Source organism: Tupaia chinensis, unplaced genomic scaffold (assembly GCF_000334495.1).
Source record: "Tupaia chinensis unplaced genomic scaffold, TupChi_1.0 Scaffold143902_1, whole genome shotgun sequence".
In the NCBI taxonomy this organism is placed as follows: domain Eukaryota; kingdom Metazoa; phylum Chordata; class Mammalia; order Scandentia; family Tupaiidae; genus Tupaia; species Tupaia belangeri.
The window spans coordinates 84,237-103,745 of record NW_006203753.1 but is presented as its reverse complement, the minus strand read 5'-3'; the positions used below and the strand labels follow the sequence as shown (position 1 = coordinate 103,745).

At 43.1% G+C, this 19,509-nt stretch overlaps 2 protein-coding genes across 2 annotated transcripts; both read right to left on the bottom strand.

The window, feature by feature from the left end:
* Positions 1-5,692: 5,692 nt before the first annotated feature.
* On the bottom strand, positions 5,693-7,053 carry OR14C36 (olfactory receptor family 14 subfamily C member 36). Its single transcript, XM_014582886.2, has one exon. The coding sequence runs from the start codon at positions 6,957-6,959 to the stop codon at positions 5,973-5,975; it is 987 nt and encodes a 328-aa protein (XP_014438372.1). The 5' UTR covers positions 6,960-7,053; the 3' UTR covers positions 5,693-5,972.
* An 11,271-nt stretch (positions 7,054-18,324) lies between these two features.
* Positions 18,325-19,263, bottom strand: LOC102503368 (olfactory receptor 2M3). Its single transcript, XM_006165338.1, has one exon. It carries the CDS (start codon positions 19,261-19,263, stop codon positions 18,325-18,327), a length of 939 nt encoding a protein of 312 aa, XP_006165400.1.
* Between the last annotated feature and the right edge of the window lie 246 nt (positions 19,264-19,509).

Below are 19,509 nucleotides of genomic sequence, written 5' to 3'. Positions count from 1 at the left end.
CCACACACTATATCTGGTATTCACATCCATTTACTGTGTTTCTATATCCTTTAGTCAGTCATTTTCAGACAAAGAGTGTGCACGTACACATGGTATATATTAAGTGGGGACATACAATGTCTCTCATTCATAGCCTGTATTGCTTTACTCAACAGTAAATCTTCCATATTCTTCCACTTCCTGTTAAAAGTCAAGGTCTTAGTGTTTTTTTTTTTGTTTGTTTGTTTTTTATGGCTGATTAGTATTCCATAGAGTAAATGTGCCACAGTTTTTCAATACATTCATCTGTTCATGGGCATTTGGGTTGGTTCCATGTCTTAGCAATTGTGAATAGTGCCTCAATAAACAGATGTGCAAGCCCTTTTCTAACTGAGTGCTCTCCTGTCCTTTGGATAGATAGTCAGGAGTGGAATTGCTGGATCATATCATAGTTGTAAAAGTCACCATGCCAATAATTTTTCAAAATTTGAATCATTTTATCTTTTACATGATACATTATAGAGTGGAGAGCTTTAAAAGACGAGAGCTTTAAGGGCTCAGGAAGAACCAGGTCATATTGTTTTCCAATTTACATTCCCATAAACAATGCATGAGGGTTTCCTTTTCACCAGTCTTTGGTGTTTTGAGCATAGCCACTCTGCCTGGGCTGAAGTGGCATCTCATTGTGATTTTGACTTACATTTCCCTTATGAAAAGAGATGCTGAACATTTTTTTTTTCAATGTGCTTTTTGGCCATTTGTATGTTTTTCTTAGAGAGTTGTCAGTTCATCTCATTTACCCATTTTCAATTGAACTATTATTACTTTTTCTAGATAAGCTGCTTGAGTTTCCTATATATTCTGGTTACCTATCCCTTATCTGAAACATAGTTTGCAGATATTTTCTCCATTCTGTGAGTTGTCTCTTCACTCTAGTTATTGTTTGCTTTGTTGGGCAGAAGTGAAATTACAAGTGCAGATGTAATCCGACTTGTCTATTTTTGGGATTATTGGCTGTAATTTAAAGGTCTTATTTAGGAAATTTTTGTTATGATGAATATTCTGAATTCTTTTTCTGACACTTCTGTGATTTCCTGTGTTTTATCCATTGTTGCTAAGGAGTTATTGTGTTTCTTTTGGGGGCATGATATTTTCTTGTTTTTTCATAATTATACTTCTCTGCATTGAATGTAGGCATCTCATGGACCACTCACTTCAGTTCAGAGGGTGCAGGAAAGCTACACTATAGATGGCATCAGTTGGGGTATGTGAAGGGAGGGAGAGTAAGGATCTGCCCTGCCTGCCAGATGGGACAGTGCCCAAATTCCCACAGTTTTCTTTTCAGTATTATTAACTTAATGGGGTTTTTTTTGAGAGTTTTTTTGCTATAGGGCGCGTGCACTTGCCAGACAGACAGAGACAGAGAGATAGAAAGCAAGAAATCACCCCCCAGGGGGGATGGCCATGCCGCAGTCCCTTCTCCTCCATTCTCCTCTAGGGATCTTGGGCACGCACGCACAAGTGCCCGGGGTGAGTTTTAAGCCACTGGGTTCGGGATGCAAACCGTGGTCGACTATGTGGGAGTCCAGCGACATAGCCATTATGCTAACTGCTGGTCCCAGTATTATTAACTTAAATGTTAATAGTTCATGTTGATACATATGACATTTTGTTTTGGTATTTTACACACCAATCATCATCATACCTTCCTTTCAAATACACATTACTTAAATCTAACATCAACCTGAATAAATAACATAAACATAACAGTAAGTAAATATGATAATATAAAGAAGAAAACTTGTAATAGCAAACCACTTATGTACTTTTAAAAATTAAAGTTATGACAATCTTTTATATTAAAATCTTTCAAAAATTTATAGAAAATGCAAATTATGAAAAAATTATGCATGGATTTTGAAATGTTTTGCACACTAATAGACTTGTCCTTTAATTCCACTTTCCATGAGCATGTGGTAATCCCTGCACTATTTGCTGAGACATGTAAGTTTAGAAGTATCAGCAAGTACTCGAGGTGTACACCAAACAATGAATGAGTGGCTATGGAAAAGTTGGGTGAGAGATGAGGTTGGACTTGGTGAGAATGGGGTGGTTATATTTATCTCTCTGTCAGTATTGACTTTTTGTTAATATATGAAAAATAAATATAGCATGATGTTGATAAATATTAATATTTATGAATGATAAATATGGTTAAAATATTCTTGTTACTTTAAACTTATTTTGCATTTTCAATGTTCTAAAATGTTGTATGGGGTCTAATGCAAGCATTTTTAAAATGACTTTTTTCCTAACTTATGCTCTTTTTGCTTTATTTTAAAAAAGATCTCTTCCTCTGAGCCTCATTCACTCTGATGTTCTACATATGCTTTTAAATTGTTTATATAATGTCAATAATTTGTTTGTTTTTCCTATGTTTTATGCTGTTCTTCTTTCTAAAATGTTTCCAGTCATGCAAATCCTGTTTTTCAGTCTTTTATAATTTTTTGGATCTTTTTTTCCTTTTCATTTGTGGCATTTGGTATTGTCTAACTTATTCACTTGAATCCTTAGTAAGTAATTTTTGCCTTATTTGCTAATATATACATTAAACAATATAACAGCTCTTCAAATAATGACATTTTAAATGCAGTATTTTCCTTTTTTATTTAAAATATATTTAACCCATCTTAGCATATGACCTATGTTGAGTTTTCCAAACAGGATCAACATTTTTGTCATTGTGTCATTCCTCTCCTTAAAAATATTCAGGCTTTAGTGACCATTTGAATTAATAAACAGTAGTCTGGAATTACATTGTAAAAGGTAGTTCAGCTTCCACATAGCTCACACGTTACGGCTGGAAGGCATTGCCATCTGCAAGAGTCCACTGCCAGGACAGCTGGGGGTTTGTGGCTGGTCTATCCTGGACTTGTCCTATGCTGCTTTTCCTTTGGCTGATTTTAATGGCTGTTCTATCCTGGACTTGTCCTATGCTGCTTTTCCTTTGGCTGATTTTAATTTGTATCTCTTTTGCTTCAATAATCTATAGCCATAAGTTAGAGGCTGTTTGTGAATTCTGTGAGTTCTTCCAGCAAGTTATTGAACCTCATCTTAGGAACCCCTGAGCATTCACTGTCAGCAGTGAGGGTAGTCTAGGGGGCTGCTAGGCTCTGCAAGAAACAGAGACACCGTGAGCACAGAGACACAGGACAGAGATGCAGACAGAGACACAGGACAGAGACACAGAGACAGAGACACAGTGATGCAGAGACACAGAACAGAGACACAGAACAGACACAGTGAGTGCAGAGACATAGAACAGAGATATAAAAACAGAGGCACAGTCAGAGACACAGAACGGAGGCACAGGGATGCCGGCTTTGAGGCCATGCAGTGCTGGGGTAATTGGGTGGGAGTCTGCTCAGTGCTGGGGTAATTGGATGGGAGTCTGCTCAGGCATAGCCTCTTGTCTTATTCAAAAGGAAGAAATGTTGGGAGCAGAGGCTCATGGGTGCAGAGGATGAAGCTGAGGAGGTGCTGCTGTGCACGGCTGAAGGCCACGTGGGAAGGGTCAGGCTCACACCCAGGGTCTCCCCGGACACTGGGAATGCCCGCAGTGCCCCAGGGCTCTGCCTGGCTGTCAGGCTCAGGGGGCATTGTGGCATGAGGACCTGGTTAAGAGTGTCTGTCTGTTGGTCTTTCTCATTGTTTTCCTCATGAAGAACATACATTAATTAGAAACTTATTTAAAAGATGGAAGAAAGGAAAGATGAAGGTTGTCAAGTATTTCCAAGCCACAGGACTGGACCCTCACAGGGCTCCATGTTTAGCTGGATTCTGGAATGGCCAGGCCCGTACTGCGCTGTGTCTTCCTGTCCCGTGTGGCACTGGCACGCCTGCAGCCACTGCCTGTCATGCTGCCCCGTGTGTGTGGAAGGGCTGGGAAGGTGTCCTTGGTTCGCACTTCTTCAGACCAAAGAGTACCACCTGGAAATGACACGAGACTGCACCTGCTCACTCTCCCCACCCCACCGCGTCCCCGGGTCATTCTCATGATGAAATCCTAGAACTCTGCCCTGCTGAGCCTTGGGTCATAGGAGGTGAAGGTCTAGGGGAGGTGAGATCGAGGGAGGCGGGTATGCATGCCTATGGGTGGGATTTCTTCAGGACACAACCTGTGTTAGATCGTGATTCTGAAAACCTCCCACTCATAGCTTTTCTTACCACTGTCCCTTCAAAGGTAGAGTCCAAGTCCTTGTAGCCGTGCCTGATGCAGTTCCTGGTGACAGCCCTGACCACGGTGTGGCAGGTCACGTTTCGCAGTGCAGGGCCGGACTGTGGGCCATGAGTATCACGTCGCTGCTTTGGGAACACTTCTCCCTCGGTGTTTTAACCCTTGGGTGAACGGTCTGCTTGGCTGAGGCTTTCGCAATGTCTGGTGGTAGGTGATGAGCCAGCTGCAGGCATTACGCTCCTGGGAAGAGAGACCAAGGCAGCTGGCAGCTCCTGGCCATTCCAGAGCCCTGCTGTCCCAGGGCTGGCCACTATCTGACCACAGGAGGGTCTCCGACCTAGGACCTGCTGTCTGGCTATTCCTGACTTGTAGATACTATAGGAAATAATGCGATACTCAAACAAGATTGCTTGGAGCACCACGTTTGGAGTGATTTTCAGTGTGTGCTGGTGAGGCGAGCCCAGGAGTGATGTTTATACGTATCAGATAACTGGGAAGGGATATTTGTTCTTGTAAACTTCATCCATGAATGACACACATATACTTTTATTTTTGGTTTTGTTTCTTAATTTTCTAATATCTTATTAAATTTCATCTCCAAATATATTGTTATATTTTATTTATTTAGAGGGTGAGAGATGGGGAGAGTGAGAAGAAAGGAACCAAGGAGAAAAACAGAGAAGTGAGACATCTGCGGGACTCAGAAGTGGAGGACTGTCTGCTGATGGTAACACGTGTACCTTCAACTGGGCGGGCGCGGGTGTGTTCATGCTGAGTAAACTCATTTTATAGGCTTTGCGACATACAGTGATAGAATGTATAAAATAGATTTCTTACACTTAATCCCTATGTATCATTACAGCATACCAAGTGACTTTTCCATCATGAATACACTGTAGACTGGTCAGTCAAAGATCTTACCATACACGTTATCATTAACAGATAATTTTCAAGTTTCATGTCCCTTAAATGTAATGCTTGTTTCTTTTTTCCTCGACTCCCTTTCCCCTCCCGTATCTCACCGTCCTCCCACACTGTCTCCGGTGCCCACAGCTGCTCTCCGTGCTTTCCTTTTTATTAAATGTTTATTTATTTATTTAATTCCATTTATTATTTTTTAATTTGACCAGAGAGAGAGAGACAGAGAGAAAGAAAAAAAGGAAAGAGAGAAAGCAAGCTGCCAGGTCCAGGACTTGAACCATAGCTGGCCATGTGGGAATCCAGTGCCTCAACCACCAAACCACCTGCCAGCCCTAGATTTATCTACATTTAAATAATAGAAAAAGGTAGAACAAAATTTTAACGTAAAATATTTCTAAAGATAATATTTGAAATTTCTTTTTTTTAAATTTTGGGTTTTTTGTTTTGTTTTGTTTTTAAATTTTAATTTCTTTTTATTTCAATTTCTTTTATACATTTAATCACATGTTATTTAGCTTAAAAAGTGAATATTCCAACATGTGTACGTTTCTCACCAGTCCAGGTGACAACACTATTAGACTGACTTTTGCAGTGGGCATCTTTAACTTGAAAAATACATGTGGTTATCATTTTCTTCTTTCTAACACCAGATCTTTTATCCAAAGGCATTTTCAAGTTATCCAAAAAGCTCAAACATGAAAGGATTTGATATATGATATATTGTTAATAACTTTATTTAATTCACATCAGTTGCCTAATAATCTCTATCAATTATCTCCACGTCACTAAAAATAGGAGTATCAGTCAATGGCTTAGGCTGCGAGTCCACAGTTTTCTATAAATTTCCTGAATAAAACATTCTCTTTGTGATTTTCGTGATGACACGTTTTATTTGTTCATTTCTCAGACTGTAGATAATGGGGTTGAAGAGAGGAGGGACCATGGAGTAAAACACAGAGAAGACCAGATCTTGGGTGGCTGCAGACACAGCTGTTGGCCGCAGGTACACGTAAAAGCCTGATCCCAGGAAGACAGACACCACCAGGATATGGGGAACACACATGGAAAAGGCCTTCTTTCTGTCTGTGCCACGTGGAAACTTGAACACAGTGGAAAAGATGTGGACGTAAGATCTTATGATGAAAATGAAGCAGCCACCGCCAATTCCCAGACCAGAAGCAACGACCACGACCTCGTTGCTGAAAGTGTCAGAGCAGGAGAGCTTCAGCAGAGAGGGGATGTCGCAGAAGAACTGATGGATGTCACGGGACGGACCGAAGGGCAGCCGGAAGGTGTGGCCGGTGTGCACGCCTGCATACATGAGGCCACTGAGCAGGGAGGCCAGCGTCATGTGCAGGCAGACCTGCGAGCTCATGATCACAGGGTAGATGAGGGGCCTGCAGATGGCCACGTAGCGGTCGTGGGCCATGGCAGTGAGGAACAGGAGCTCCACGTAGACGAAGAAAACCACCAGGAAGACCTGAGCTGTGCATCCTGCCTTGGAGATGGTGCTGCTGCCGAGCAGGGAGCTGATACAGGAGTTAGGGACGGTCACGGAGATGTAGCAGGCGTCCAGGACAGACAGGTTTCGGAGGAAGAAGTACATGGGGGTGTGCAGGCTCTGGTCAATGGTGGTGACCGCAACGATGAGAAGGTTCCCCACCAGAGTAATCCAGTACATCAGAGAGAAGGACAGGACCTGCAAAACCCGCAGCTCCCACACGTCCGAAAACCCCCCGAGGAGAAACCCTGACATCGTGGTAGAATTGGGCGTCTGTGGGTCCCGTAGCACACACCTGTGAAGAACAGAGAGCGTGTGCATCCATGAAGGACTGTGTCATGGGAAGACAGTGTCTCACTGTTGTGGTTCTGACCCTTCCACATTGTATCTGTATTGATAACCCTAATACTGTCTAAAGGAAATTAAAATTGTCTTCAACTTGTCTGCATGAAAATATTCTTACTCAAATTGAGCAGATGCTGTGGGTTTGTAAGTTCCTCAAGGACTAACTCTTAAGCAAGTTTGTAACCTCCAAGGGCCAGGCAAGTATCTTTACACGTATTTGATGTTAAACAAATATTTTAAATAATAAGCTGCAATCTCAAAATAGTCTTATCACTAATTCTTTATCTGTATGCTCTGAGTGCAGAGTAATGAGATAGTATCTCTGTATTTTAAGAATTGAACTAACCAGTTCAGTGTTCTAGACAGTGTTTTGAAGTTACTAGGGTAGAGGGGAAAACAACAACCTGTAGTGATTAGGCACTTGTCTTTGCTTCTGGTTACCTGGTTCTAGTTACTGGCTTCCATCGTGATGCAGAGTGGACATTTACATTTTAACCACAGACTCGGTCTTCGTCAATAGGGAAGAACGTTTTTCTTTATGACGCTGGTCAGGAACGCTGATGCAGCATGCGTGACACCACAGGCCAGGCCCCGGCACCACAGTGCCCCTGGCCGACCCCATTCCCATCGTGAGACCACGGCTGTCACACGGCTGCCCACTTCTGTAGTTCTCTGTGGGCTTCTGGGGGAATGTCTCATTACTTGTAGGAGGATGAGATAATAATAGTTTCTCTTTATATTTTTTATGATGATGACCTGATTATAATTTTACTATATATAAATTTCAAGCTTTATTATGTAAGATACGTGTAGCATGTGCCCAAAATGCATTTTTTTGAGAGGTTTTTGCTATAGGGCATGTGCACTCGCCAGAAAGACAGAGAGAAACAAATAGAAAGGGAGAAATCACCCCCCGGAGGACCTGCCACGCCGCAATCCCTTCTCTTCCATTCTCCTCTTGGGATCTTGGGCACGCACGCACACGTGCCTGGTGTGAGTTTAAGCCACCGGGTCCGGGACTCGAAGCGCAGTCGACTACATGGGAGCCCAGTGACATAGCCATTACGCTAACTGCTGGTCCCCAAAATGCATTTTGAGCAGAACGAATGATCCCACAGACCACCTACCGGGACTTCTGTGAAGTGGGGACTCAAGGAGATTGGGGCCTGCCACTGTCCTCACCAGGGCTATCACAGCGCCCCTTTGGGTGAGTCCTTCACCTGCGAGAAGGGCAAGGTGCGAGCTGGCGTTTGTGATCAGAGTAAACACTACGGGCTTATTCACTGATTTATTCCTTCATTAAGTCGACAGATGCACATGTGCTGCTGTTGCAGGCGTTTTGTGTGTAATAAATGAAACAAGTCTCAAATATCATGAGACTCATACTCTATCAGAAGACAGGGACACTGACAGGTTAAACATTTGGAGAAATAAAAAATTTTAGATCATTTTAAGTGTTGTGACAAAAATTTAAAGGGATACTATAATAGGTAAAAACGGGTGCATGTGGTTAGAGGAAAGGAAGCTTGAATTTGTCCAGCAAAAATAGAAAGCACGTATTTTCACCCTCAGAAGTTTTGTTTTCTCCTTGGCGTGTGTGTGCAGAGAAGCCCCATGTGCACACGCGCGTGTACGTGTACCGAGACATTGACTGCTCACTTCCCAAAGTAACATGGCCATTGCTGCTTTGATTCGTATGTAAGTATACTACTGTCATTGCATGTGGTGTACGCCCATGTTTAGAGAATTAGAAGAAAATCGCCTCTGTTGTATCAATTAGCGTGCCAAACGTTTTTACGGTCGGAATGGTTTTACGTTTTAACTGGAGCATTTTCTGATGAAGCCATGATTTGTTTCGCTGAAAATTTTATCAGTGTCCTTGCCCTGCATATAGGCCTCCTGTTTAAGGCGCACGCTCTTGCTCTTCCGTTTGGGAGCAGAGAGGGCCTTGGCTGGGAAAGCAGCCCAGCGGGGGGCAGGCCGCGAGGTGGGGTCGGCGCGCCAGGACTGCGGAGGAACGCTGTCGGTGCGGGGCTGCACACTACAGACGTTTGCGTTTCTACTTTGAAAACTTCTGATTTCAGTCCATCAGCTACTAGGACAAATTTTAAGCAACATAGTTATGTTTTCTTCTGAAGAGAAAAATTTCTTCATAATTAGTTAAAATAAATAAATTAGAAGTTTCTATTTGCACAAACCTCATAAAAGTTTTTCTGACCTAAATAGTCCTCGTCATGAGTAAAAGCCTGTTTTTCAAAAAATGCAATTGAGTTAAACAAGTCACATTCCTAGTTTTGTTAAAGCAGCTAACCCAGCCTGTGAAGGTGAGTGCTGCTCATGCTTCACTTATTTAGGTGGTCGGGAGTTCCTGAAACGGACTGGTTTTCTGCAGTAGCAGCATGCGAAATCTTCGTAAATATGTTAAAACTGGTAAAAGTTTCAGATTGCCGCAGCTAGTTATTAAACATTTAAAAAATCATTTCCTTTCTTCTAGCCTTTTAATATATGGCATAAACTGATTTACGCTTGGCTTTCTATGTGTCAAAATAACATAGATTAAAGAGCAAAAGATTTAGAATGAAAAAACCAGGCTGCCTCACTTGCTAGCTCTATAAACTGTCCTCTGTCATCTTAACCATGAAACTAGAAATGGAGAGTTATCGACGATGACATGCGTGATTAAGCCACTATGCAGTATACCCTGGGTGGGAAATCACATTTTGTATGCTGTAATGATGCTTAGGGAATGACTGTAAATTAATTTTAAAAATGTTTCAGAAGATAAATTTAAAAATTTAAAAAATGGTCATAACACGTGTCTTAGAAACTCATTTTGATAGAAATTTGCAAACTGTTTGGTAATTAAAAAGGTAGACGCTTTAAAGGAGACTTCTTCATTGATCATGTGGTTCGGTAGCTGTTCCCTTATGAACTATAATTCTACCTTAAATTAACAAAATGATCACATTTTGTATTTTAAAAATTACTTCCTATATTTATGAATTGCAATTTAAATACTCTGGACAAGTGAATTTGTCCTTCCAGACAATTTAATAGGAAAACTTTTAAAAAACTTGAAGTCATAATTTTAACTATTTCTTCCAAGTGGAATAATTAAACAAATTTGAACAAACATGAACGTCATAAACCGTCTCTCAGATTCGTTGCTTTTCCTACTCACCGTGGGAAGTGTCACTGCATGAACTGCATTTTCCTTAACAGGATCTAAATACACACCAGGCGGCTCGTGTGTGAAAATGTGAAAGGCGATTCTTGCTATCTTATAGAACTTACAAATTTATTGACTCAAACTTGAACTAAATTACTCATGGAATCACTTACACACCCACCCCGTCACTGTTTATTAAGTCATTTAAGGAATTATGACTGAGTGTCTAACCTTTCTCAGTTCATGATCAAGAGACAGAACAGTGTGGGAGATCTCAGCATGGTATTTGACAATGAGAATTCACGCCTGGTGAAACAGTTTGAAAATCCCTCTGGTAGTTACGATACCCTATTTTATAAGCTGTATATTATATTTTTATGCCTTTATCTTTCTCAAGTTGTAATTTTTCTTTGCAGCATCAGTCGTAGATGCCTGAGTCTTAACTGCACCCTAATTACAGTGCTCAGGAATTTGTGATCAATGTGTTTTTCTGTGCTGCTAAGATTTAAATTGATAATTGCTGTGAAAACGATATCTTTTCTTTTGGATGCTCTCAGGCCCCAGTTGCTGAGGGGAACGAGGTAGCATGTGGCCCACGGGTCACTGCTGCTCCAGCTCACAGCCAAGGTGACGTATTCCTTCCCAGTGAATGAACTGTTAGAGTTTATGGAATTATTAGAGTTATTTTTCACTGACATGGTAAACTAAATGTGGTATCTTAGCACCTGTAGACAGGTTTGTTTTTTAACTGTGATTCACTTTGTCTTCCCAAATAACACAGAAGGCTGTCGTGAAGGAGTGGGAGGGGAGCACCAGAGGGAAGTGAGAGGGGCTGCTGGAGCCGGCATCATCGGCCTGCTGTCCATACCTTGGGTGGAGGGTCAGTTCCTTTAGTGGCATTTTCTGCCGTGCAAGGCGATCTAGCGCAGAGTCCGATTTCTCGAAGTACGGTTGGAAGCATCACGGCTGCTTCATTTAAAGCCTCAGGAGAACTCCCTAGTCTAACTGTGGCCATCAGGTTCATGTTCATAGCAGAGCAGACCAATTACCTGTCATGTCAAGCAGGTCCCTCAGGAACACAGCCCTCAACATCTACACGAGCCCTGGAAGAGACAGACGCAGGAGAATATAGTTTCTCAACAAGAAATGAATTTGGCTCAAAGTGCAAGCGTGGACACGGCGTGGACACGGGAGTCAGTGCTCACTTAGAAATGCCACTGCCCACGAACTGCATAAACCGTCCCGGGCAGGGACTTGTCACTATGCACAGTAGCAAGAAAATGATGACACTTTTGATGACCTCATCACTTAGAGGTTTTCTAGGACAAAAACATTGATGTTGAGATTGTGCTCTTGAAAGAGCTCCTTGTAAAACTCAGCTGAAGACTGAAGTAGCTCACTCCTCAGTCTTTTCTTCTAGAAGCCCTGGCTGTGGAGAGATGAAGGGGGAAGGTTTTCGCACTTGTAAGATGCACACGCCTTGGGATGAGGAGTCTACCTAGGCCGCTGATAGAAGGCACCCACACGAGAAGGGACAGGATGTGTCTCCTCAGGGCACGAGTGGAATTTACTGAGGTCAACCTCCCCAGGACAGTGAAAGCTGCAGTAACGCAGGCTCAGAGAAATAGCCATTTTTTTTTTTTTAACTGTCAGGCTTTGACATATTATCCACTAGGGAGTAATAATGCCATTTGAATCATGTTCATTGAGCACCTAATTTTTCCTTTTTGTTAAGTTTGTTATAGGGCGTATGCTCTTGACAGAATCAGAGAAAGAGAGAGAAAGTGAGAAATCATCCCCCATAGGGTTGGCCATGCCACAATTCCTTCTCCTACATTCTCCTCTTGAGATTTTGGGTATGCATGCACACACACCTGGCATGATTTTTGAGCTGCTGGGTCTAGGACTTGAACTGTACAGTCTACCATGTAGAATCCAGCTGCCTTAACCGCTATGCCTGAGCACCTATTATTTTCTATGTATTGTTTTAGAATGTGTAAACAAACAGAAATAAAACAAAAAATCAACCAACCAACCAACTCTGATATCATGAAGCTTTCGATTCCTATTAAGGGTAGCGGTAGAGACAGAAAGAGGAGTAGGTGGAGCTGAGTCAATCATACTATGTTGATTAGACTGATTCTTTCAATCCAAGAATGCCTGATGTCTTTCCTTTTTTTTTTTTTTAAATAATACTCAATTTCTTCTTTAATTTTTTTTTGTAATTTTCTTTGTAGAGGTCTTTCACCCTACCATTTGATTCCAAGTGGATGACTGTATGAACAGAAGACTTCACGTTAGGCGACGTGAGCCAGACTTTGAAGGACACACACGGCCTGCCCCTGCCCGCTACGTACTGAGCGTCTACACTCCATGGCAGACGCAGATGGATCTGAAGATGTGGGCGTAGAGGTTAAGTGTAAATAGCAGAGACTGTAAGGGAGGGGCAAGGGGAAGAAACATTTCACAGATAAAAGAATGCAAAGTTCTCTGTTGAAAAATAAAATCTGTAAGTTTTCTTTATAAAAAATAAATTTAGAGAAGAAAAGAATGGGCTTTACCCTGAATAGGTGCATTATTAGGAGGTGCAACTGCAACGGACTAAGAAGGGGCAGGAGGTGAACATTTTAACTGGAGCCCAGGGGTGCTAAGGGTAACCACATTGTTTTGAAGCAGAAATCTAGACTTTTTCATTCTTAAAAAGCGAAACACTGCACGCATTTCAAAGCTCTCCTCTTTCCCCTCAGCCCCTGGTCACTGCCATTCTGTTTCCTGTTTCTGTGACTCTGAGCATTTCAGATACCATAGAAGTGGGGGCCCACAGCATGTGTCTGTGACTGGCTCACTCACTGAATGCTCGCCCGCAGGTCCGGCTACGTGGCAGTATGCCACACACCGCCCTTCCTTGGAGGGCTACACGGCTGCCTGCTGTGTGCACACCAGGCTCTGTTTATCCACTCTGTCAGTCCACATCCGGGCTGCTTTCTCCTCCTGGCTATTGTGAGTCCTGCTGCATGAAGATGGGTGTGCAGGAAATGCAGTTTTTCAAAGGATGATCAGAGATGGGTGTGTATTGTTTGAGCAAAATCATGATGACATGAGGGAGCAGACACGCACGTGGAGAGAGGACCTTCAGGAGGTGGAGCAGGGAGTGGCTGACGTCTGTGGGTCAGCCGAGAAGAGCCCTTAGAGAGGGAGACGGGACATAGCTGCCCACGATTCGGACTTTCCGTGGTGCTTGAAATCAGTTTCCGCTTACAGCAAGTTGCCTGGAAACGTTTCAGCCTGGAACTTTATAACCAGCTAGAGGTCTCCAGACAGCTCGGGTTCCGTGCCTAATGTAGAATGCAATTCATTTTTTAAAACACTTTTATTTCATCAGATTATTAAGACTTATAAGCACATAACAAGCACTTTCTCAATGCTACAGGCAGACAAAATAGTCATGGGCTCTCTCCTTGCCTTTATTTATTTATTTAATATAGGTTTTTGCCATAGTATGTGCTTACTGGAGACACAGAAAGACAGAAAGCAAGACATTATCCCCCAGGGAGGATGGCTATGCCACAATCCCTCCTCCATTCTCCTCTTGGGGTTTTGGGTAGACACATGTGCCACACATAAGTTTTAAGCCATAGGGTCCCAGACTCAAACTGCAGTTGGCCACGTGAGAGTCCAGTGCCTCAACCACCCCTGTTCCTTCTGGCCCTTCTCCTTGTGTTCTTAAATGATCAATGTGAGTTTTGCTTCAACGGCAAAATCTGTGTGTGATGATTTTATTTTTTCCTTCATAAAATAAAAATCAGGGGAAATACTTTTCATCCCTAAGTACAGCTAGCTTTACTCATCCTCGCGCTCCATAAACAAGGCACTACTTTCCTCCCTGCCCTCTGATGTCAGCATCTGGGTGTGAGAGGACCAGTAGGAGGGCACACAGTGGGCAGGGTGAGGACCAGTGCTCTGCCAGCCCTGGGCAGAGTCCCAGCCTCCTTCCTGAGTACACGGGCATGGCCGAGGCTGGGCTGCTGTCCGGACCCTGCTGGGCTGCTTTCTCTCCTCTGTCTTCTCTCTCTCTCTATTTTGGAAGCGGTAAATAAACTTTTTGAACATTTGTTAAAAATTAATAAGGAGGGCCAGCAGGTGGTATAGTGGTTAAGGCACTGGGTTCCCACATGGCCAAAGATGGTTCATGTCCTGTACCTGGAGGCTTGAAACTCACACCAGGTGCGTGTGCATGTATGACCAAAGTTTTAAGAGGAGAATGGAGGAGAAGGGATTGTGGTGTGACCATACCCTCCAAGGGGTGATTTCTCACTTTCTCTGTCTCTGTATCTCTTTATGTCTCTCATGAGTGCACACACCCCATGGCAAAAATATCTCAACAAAATTTAAGAAGGAACTGAAAAAATGACCAACAAATAGGACAGTCATTTACATGAAACGATAATTTTCTACTGATACATTTTAGGCATCTTTGATGATGCACTTTCCCTTGTGCATGGGTGATTTGGGGTAATAACCTCTTGCCATTTATATTTTGGTCACCTGTGATTTGAAATATAAAAATTAGTTTTATAAAGTCAATGTGTTTGTATTCCTTGTCAAAATTTTCTTACCAGAGATGACTTTATCCACATAAACATAAAAGCCACAGCTTAATTTTAGGGAAAGCTTCAGTTTCTTCCCACAGAGAACCAGAATGTTCCTTTGGGTATCTACCCAAAGAGCAGGAAAACACTCGGCTGGAAAAGCATGTGCCCATCCCTGTGTATTGCAGCACTAGTCACAATTGCTGGGACGTGGGATCAACCCGAATTGCAAAACCAGATGAGTGAATTGAAAAATTGTGGCATATGTACTCTATGGAATATCACTCAACCATAAAAACAGTGGGGCCCGGACATCGGAGGGAAAGTGACAAGCATGGGAGAGTTAATGCTGAGACACAAGCTGGACAATGAAAGGAGCACATCACATGTCCCCTCCCAGTGGACACTGGATGTCCGCTCTCTGGCAGAAACAGAAAGGTAGGAAGTGTGATAGCGGGACAGGCAGCTGTGGGTGCTGGAGGCAGTGTGGGGTGTAGGGACGGTGGGTGGAGGGGTTCAGGGAAAAATATGAAACATCTAATAGAGACAAAAGTGAAAAGTTATCTGTTGACAATATGTGGTAATGTCTGACCGGACCCATATACACCATATCCACGCTAGGAGTATGTTGTACACTGCAGAGATGAACAATAATTTAATGTCAATTAAGAAAAAAAAACCTGAATGAAACAATCTCCTGATCATTTCTATGACACCTTGGAGAGGACTCAGTGTGGCAGGCAAACTGTGGAAGGAGGCCGAGACGACTCTGTCCTTCACAGTCGCAGAGATTACAAATGGCTTAGGCAGTGCAAACCGAGCTGAGCACGCCTTCCAGTACGATAACTGTGAAGTTCTCTGGGGTCTGAGAGAAATTCGTACTGAACTGTATCTTCCCATCAAAGTACAAAATAGCATCGAGATATATAAGAAAACTTGATGCAATGTTAAGAGGTGATATATGCTATAAAATAAAATCAGACATAGGACTGAAAATTTATTGTTTCGAAATTTTAAGCAAAGTGTTCAGAGAAAGTGTGGCTGAGCGGTTGACATTTGAACGCTGCTCCCGGGGCCAGATGGACGCTGGTGAGACTCCTGCCAACCTAACAGGAAACGTCCAGGCAGAGTAAGTAGCAAAGGAGTTTACTGGGGGCAGGGTTCGGACAGTCCCCAGGCACCACAAGACTCACGGTGCCCTGAACAGTATCTGCTATAATCTTACGGATTTCAGTGCAGCCTTACTCCTAGAAGTCACAGGAGAGAGGGTGCAGGGTAGGAGCCGCAGACAGCCACAGCCATGCCTGACGGAGCCCCGCGATAGAGACACAGATGGCCTCATGGTTGCCTGGAGTCATCTGCATAATCTTAAGCCATGTTTGGGGACAGTGGGTCTGGAGGGTAAAAGACAAATGCATTTGGGCAACTAGATGTTCACGAAATACTCTGGTGAGTCCAGGTGAGCCATGAAGATGTCCCTTCCAAAGAGAGCCATAAAGTGTGGGTGCATTATTTCCTAGTAGAACGGACGCAGACAGACAGGAATCGCTTGTTTTTAGGGGAAACTGGTCTGCTTTGAGATGGACTAGCTTTCTGGAAGTTTCAGTTCGATGATGTGCATTTTATCAGGAGTGACTTTATTTTGGTCTGGTCTCTTGAAGCCTCAATCAGGGACTTAGTTGAAAACAATGACGTCTCCCCGCCATAACCGGCTGGTCTCAGATCTGAAGCGAAAGAGAAGAGCAAGTGTGGGTGCTGATGTGTGCATAAATTAAAGAAAAATATTCCATGACATGTGTTAGGTGTCCGTAAGGACTCCCCTCCCCGCAGGATGATCACGACACGGTAAATTTGTAGAGAAGGGAGGGGGTGGGCTGACCCCCCAGTGCAGCAGGGGCAGGAGGGACCTGACAGTCGAGGGTCAGTGTGGTGGCCAGTGTGAACACAAAGTACACCTAGAAAATGATTGCTACACAAAGTTAAAAAAAAGAATAGCAAAATGGCTGTGAAGAAAAGAGGTGGCTGACCAGCTGTCCACAGGGCGGGCTCTGTGCCCTGCTGACCGCGTGGCTCACTGCCAAAGACATCAGGGTAAGTGGGTTTCAGTCGTCGCCTTGTGCTGCTGGACCACCCGGTGCGGAGAGGCTGCTCCAGGTGCTTCTGCTAATGGACCCGCGTGAGGCTGCCCTTCCCGGCTCCACAAGACCCTCTTCTGTTGTAACGGCCGTGTAAACTCCCAGAGCAGCCTACGTGTCTTCCGACACTTTCACTAGTAGGAAACACCGTAGCTTCTTGTTTGTTTGTTTGCTTCCTTGTTTGTTTCGATATTTTCTATAGATAAAATGATTACTACTTTGGGCCACTGTGGAAATCTGCATGGCCACTTAGTCTACATACTGTAACTTCAGAGGTGGAGCTACATTGCGGGGGTTGTAGCTCCAAAAACTCTGACCCTACGCAGTGGGAGAAGTGCTGAGACAACTCACCCATTTCAGAAATTTGATTCTCTTCTGAATTAATAATATGAATAAGGCCTACGCTGCTCAGATTAAACTATTTTAATTGAGGGAAATATTGATGGCAACAAAGCCATAAAACCGTCATATCACTATGTAACAAGATATTTCTCTAAGAAAATGCAGAAAAGTTGACTTATGACTAAAATTTTAATGTCTTATAACCAGTAATAAAATTTCAAAGTTTAATTTATGGACTCTTGTGAATTCTCTATCCACTGAGGATTTGAATAATAAACTAGTAACTTGTTTAGTCAGTGTATGAAGCTAGGGTGGATTTTGATTACCTTGACAAGTGTAGGCCTGGGATTCCACGATAAAATTTAAACTTTTGTGGGCTAGCTAGTTGCAAGGTGGTTAAGGTGGCTGGATCCCACATGACCAATCATATAGTTCAAATCCTGGATTCAGTGGCTTGGAAAACACTCTGTGTGTGTGTGTGTGTGTGTGTGTGTGTGTGCAAGCCCCAATGCCAAATGAAGGAGAAATGGAGGAATGAGTGTTCTCCATGAGAGTGCATTCTCATCTTCTCTCTCAGGTGAGCACACTCTTCAATTTGAAAATTTAAAAATTAAATTTTGTGATGGAAAAAACTTAAAGAGGTAATTTTATGACATCATCCAGATTTAAGTTAAAGAATTATATTATTATATTCCAAAAACCTGTAAGAATAAAACGTCACCATAAAGCACTGAATAAATATATAAAGCCCAGTACATCAACCCTTCTTCCTAGTTGAATTGTTGAATTTAAAGAACCTTAATAAAATTTTACCTTGGGAAATGAGGTTGTGTTTACAACCAGGCTATATGCCACAAAATCCGTTATATTTTTAAAACCTCCAGTGTCTTTGTTGAAAATGCCTTATGGTGTAGTCATCACAGAATTGAACAGAAAATAATAAATATTTGAATAATTTCTGGAAAATAGGAGACTTATATTGTTATCTATAAACGAGGTATAACAAATCTATGTACACGATGGCTGACACTTTTAAGACAGGATGAAATAAAGAATAACAACAAGCAGATGTTAGCAGACTGCAAGCATGGAGGTGATCAGGCCACTCAATCTCCACTCTTGCCTTTCCCCAACACCTTCATGAACGCTCTGGCCACGTCCTTGTTGCGGAGGCTGTAGATGAGGGGGTTCAGCATGGGCGTGAGGAAGGTGTGGAAGGCCGAAACCATTTTGTCCTTGGTTGGGGAACGTTCTGAAATGGGCCTCATGTATATGAACAAACCTGCTCCGTAGTACATGGCCACCACCGTGAGGTGAGAGGAGCAGGTGGAGAAAGCTTTGCGGCGACTCTCCCCAGATCCCATGCGGACCACAGCCAGAATTACATGGGCATAGGAAGCAATGACTATTCCTACAGGAAAAACTATCATTAATATACAGCAGATGAAAAGAATCTCTTCGAATGTTGATGTGTCACTGCATGAATGCATCAGTAGGGAAGGGAAGTCACAGAAGAAATGGGCTATTTCCCGGGATCCACAGTAGGAGAAGGAAAATGTAGCTACAACATCGATGACACCATCTGTAGAGCCCAGAATCCAGGAGGAGGCGGCCAGGAGTCCGCAGATCTTGGGGCTCATAAGATCAGTGTATCTTAAAGGGCGACAAATGGCAATGTAGCGGTCATAAGCCATGACAGCCAACAGAAAGCATTCAGAGCCAAGTAACGATATGTAGAAGAAAATCTGTGTGGCACAACCAGCCACCGAGATGGCCTTGCTTCCAGACAAGTAGTTGGCGGCCATCTTGGGCACCGTGGTGCAGACGAGCATGAGGTCCATGAGGGAGAGCTGGCCCAGCAGGACGTACATGGGGGTGTGCAGACGGGTGTCCACACAGATGAGGAGCAGCATCGCCGAGTTCCCCAGGACGGCCGCGGAGAAGATGCCCAGGACCAGAGAGAAGAGGAAGGTGTGGGCGGGGCTGTGATCGAAGATCCCCAGCAGGATGAAGTCAGAGCTGAAGGTCTGATTCTCCCAGGCCATGGTGAATATAGTTTCTGTCTATTACCAGAAGGGGTGAAACCAGCTTATTAATTTAGGAAGCAAATAACCAATGCTTTATAAAGCATGTGGTTCTGGTAAATTCTGAAGTCAAGATCATTACAGCATTACCAGGATTAGGAAGCTAAAATATAAGAGGTATAGCATTGGACAGATTGTGTACTCATTTATGAACTTGTGGGGCTTGTCCCTAGTTCTGCTCCTGACAATCCTTTTCTCAACTGAAAT

Excerpts from the sequence above, each read along its gene's own strand:
- OR14C36 (XM_014582886.2), bottom strand. The coding sequence starts at position 6,959 with ATGCACACGCTCTCTGTTCTTCACAGGTGTGTGCTACGGGACCCACAG.
- LOC102503368 (XM_006165338.1), bottom strand. The coding sequence starts at position 19,263 with ATGGCCTGGGAGAATCAGACCTTCAGCTCTGACTTCATCCTGCTGGGG.